General features: G+C 46.1%; 1 protein-coding gene across 1 annotated transcript; it reads left to right on the top strand.

Moving 5' to 3' along the window:
• Positions 1-251: 251 nt before the first annotated feature.
• On the top strand, positions 252-2,708 carry Pcdhb1 (protocadherin beta 1). Its single transcript, XM_076855963.2, has one exon. The coding sequence runs from the start codon at positions 252-254 to the stop codon at positions 2,706-2,708; it is 2,457 nt and encodes an 818-aa protein (XP_076712078.2).
• The last annotated feature ends 323 nt before the right edge of the window (positions 2,709-3,031 follow it).

Genomic DNA, 3,031 nt, shown 5'->3' with positions numbered 1-3,031 from the left:
TGCCCAACTCTCCGGAATGAGAACATATCTATTAATACATTGGATAGACTGGGGTGTCGGGTTGCTCAAAGCAAAGTTGTTTTTTTTTTTTTTCCAGTGTAAAACAGTGTACCAGTTCAGCGAGCCTTTGGCGGCGTTGCGATTAGAGACTAGTAAAGCGGTGAGCCCTGTTGAAGGAACCTGTTGCGGAAAAGTGAAAGTATATTCTCAACAGGTGGCGGCGGCTGCAGGGAGTGCATTTGTGGGAACTAATGGCGGTTGCGAGCAGAAAACGTTTGCAAAACAGGCAAGTGGCGTCTCTTTTCCTTTTTTTGTGTGTATCTGTGGGGGATGCAGCCACCATTCGCTATTCGGTGGCAGAGGAAATGGAGAGCGGCTCGTTTGTAGCCAATGTGGCTAAGGATTTGGGGCTGGAGGTAGGGAAGCTGGTTGCTCGCGGGGCGAGGCTAGTTTCCGAGGGCAACAAGCTGCATTTCCGGCTCCACCGCAAGACGGGAGATTTGTTCGTGAAGGAAAAATTGGATCGGGAGTCACTTTGTGGCAAAGCTGACCCATGCGTTCTGCACTTTGAAATTGTCCTGGGAGAGCCGCTGCAGTCCTTCCGTGTGGAAGTCAGGGTATTTGATATCAATGACAATGCCCCAAGTTTTCAAAACAAGGAACCACTGTTAAAGATTCCGGAGAGCACTCCTTTGGGTTCACGTTTTCCTCTGCAGAGCGCCCAGGATTTGGACGTGGGCCTCAACGGTCTCCAAAACTACACCCTAAGCACCAACCCATACTTTCACCTGCACACCCGCTTCCGCAGCCACGGGCCCAAATATGCCGAGCTAGTGCTGGATAAACCCCTGGATAGAGAGGAACAGGCTGAAGTTAACTTAACAATTACTGCGGTGGATGGTGGGTCCCCACCCAAGTCTGGCACTGCGCACATCCGCGTGGTGGTTCTGGATGTCAATGACCACGTGCCCCAGTTCTCACGACTGGTGTATCGCGCTCAGGTACCAGAGAATAGCTCCAGTGGTTCTTTGGTGGCTACAGTGACTGCCACGGATCTAGATGAGGGCACCAACAAGGAGATAACTTACTCTTTAGCTCAAAACTCAGAAGCAATTCTGCAGACATTTCAGATTGATTCCCATACTGGAGAGGTTCGGCTCCGAGAGCCTCTAGATTTTGAAGCTACAGAAACATATGACATTGACATTCAAGCTACGGATGGAGGAGGACTCTCTGCCCACAGCAAAGTTCTGGTGGAAGTGATGGATGTAAATGACAATCCTCCTGAAGTGATGGTCTCCTCTGTGTCTAGCCCTCTGCCTGAGGACTCGCCACTACAGACTGTGGTGGCCCTCTTTACTATCAGAGATCGGGACATCAGAGTGGGAGGAAAAATCACTTGCTTCCTCAGAGAAGACCTTCCCTTTGTAGTCAAACCTACATTCCGAAATTCTTATTCACTGGTGACTGACAAAAGCTTGGATCGTGAGGATGTCTCAGGCTACAATATCACTATTGTTGCCATGGACACAGGACCACCCAACCTGTCCACAGAGACTGTGATAGAGGTGCTAATATCTGACATTAATGACAATCCTCCAGTGTTTCAGAAAGATTCCTATGTCTTGACTGTTCGAGAAAACAATAGCCCTGCAGTTTTTATTGGTAAAGTCCATGCTGAGGATCTAGATTTGGGTGAGAATGCCCAAGTGACATATTCTCTGTTGCCTCCAAAAAGTGGGGATCTATCAGTCTTTGCTTACATCTCCATAAATTCAGATAATGGGAAGCTATATGCTTTGAGAACTATGGATTATGAAGCCATTCAAGATTTTCAGTTTGTGGTAAAGGCAACTGATGGGGGCTTCCTGACACTGAGTAGCCAAGTTACTGTCAGAGTGGTTGTTCTGGATGACAATGACAATCGTCCAATGATCTTGTACCCACTGCAGAATGGCACTTTACCCTGCAATGACCTGGTGCCCAGATCTTCAGAGGCAGGCTATCTGGTGACCAAAGTGGTGGCTGTTGATGGTGATTCAGGTCAAAATTCTTGGCTTTCATACCATCTACTTAAAGCCACCGACCTTGGGTTATTCTCTGTTCAGCAACAAAATGGGGAAATCCGAACATTGAGGCAGATATCTGAGAGAGACCCCATGATGCAGAAACTGACTATTCTTGTTCAAGATCATGGCCAACCAGCTCTTTCCACTACTGCCTCACTGAATATCCTGCTGGTAGATGGCTTTTCAGAGCCCTATCTGAGGTTCTGGGATCCATCCAAGCATTCTAAGAAGGTAAACTCAACCACTAAATATTTGGTTATTTCTCTGGCTGTGCTTTCCTTTCTGTTTCTTCTCTCTGTTACAGTGATCTTCATTATTCACATCTACCAGAAGATTAAACATAGAGACACATTCACAATTCAAGAGCATTTCTATGATGACTGTAACTTCCCTAACAACCTGGTACAAGGAGAAGGCAATGGATCCTTATCCCGGCCTTGTACATATGAAGTATGCTCAGGCACTGGCACTGGCAATAGTGAGTTCCGGTTTCTTAAGCGCTTTATGCCCAATTTTCCTTTCCCTCATGCCTCTGGAGAGGTAAGAACAGAGGACAGATCCTGTTTACCAACAGATTCTAACAGGAATAGGTCTCGGGGGTCAGAGGACCATACCCAGGTGTCTGATGACTATATGTAGCTCATAGTAATAGCCCTTAGTAATAGAAGTGAAACACAATTCTATACTTGGTATGCAAAGCTCTCCTATCCTCACTGAAACAAAAATGGTAGATTACAGCTTTAGCAGACAGAAGAGTACGTAGTTTGCTGAAAATGAGAAACCCAGAGTGAGGCTTAACTTACTTAGTTCAAAATAGTTATCCTGATCTCTAGTTCATGTATCTGTAATCCTGTTTGGAACTGTTTGAAGGAATGTCACTACATATGTAAGAACATATGTGACAGGGACTTCATTTTTATCTCCTCAGACAGGCAAAATGAATGAGACATTGTTTCCCCCAT

The sequence above is a fragment of the Callospermophilus lateralis genome, chromosome 5 (assembly GCF_048772815.1).
Source record: "Callospermophilus lateralis isolate mCalLat2 chromosome 5, mCalLat2.hap1, whole genome shotgun sequence".
Taxonomy (NCBI): Eukaryota; Metazoa; Chordata; class Mammalia; order Rodentia; family Sciuridae; genus Callospermophilus; species Callospermophilus lateralis.
The sequence above is the reverse complement of the archived record's forward strand: the minus strand, read 5'-3'. Positions and strand labels throughout refer to the sequence as shown.

Bases quoted from the DNA above. Each gene is read 5' to 3' on its own strand.
- Pcdhb1 (XM_076855963.2), top strand. From the start codon at position 252: ATGGCGGTTGCGAGCAGAAAACGTTTGCAAAACAGGCAAGTGGCGTCT.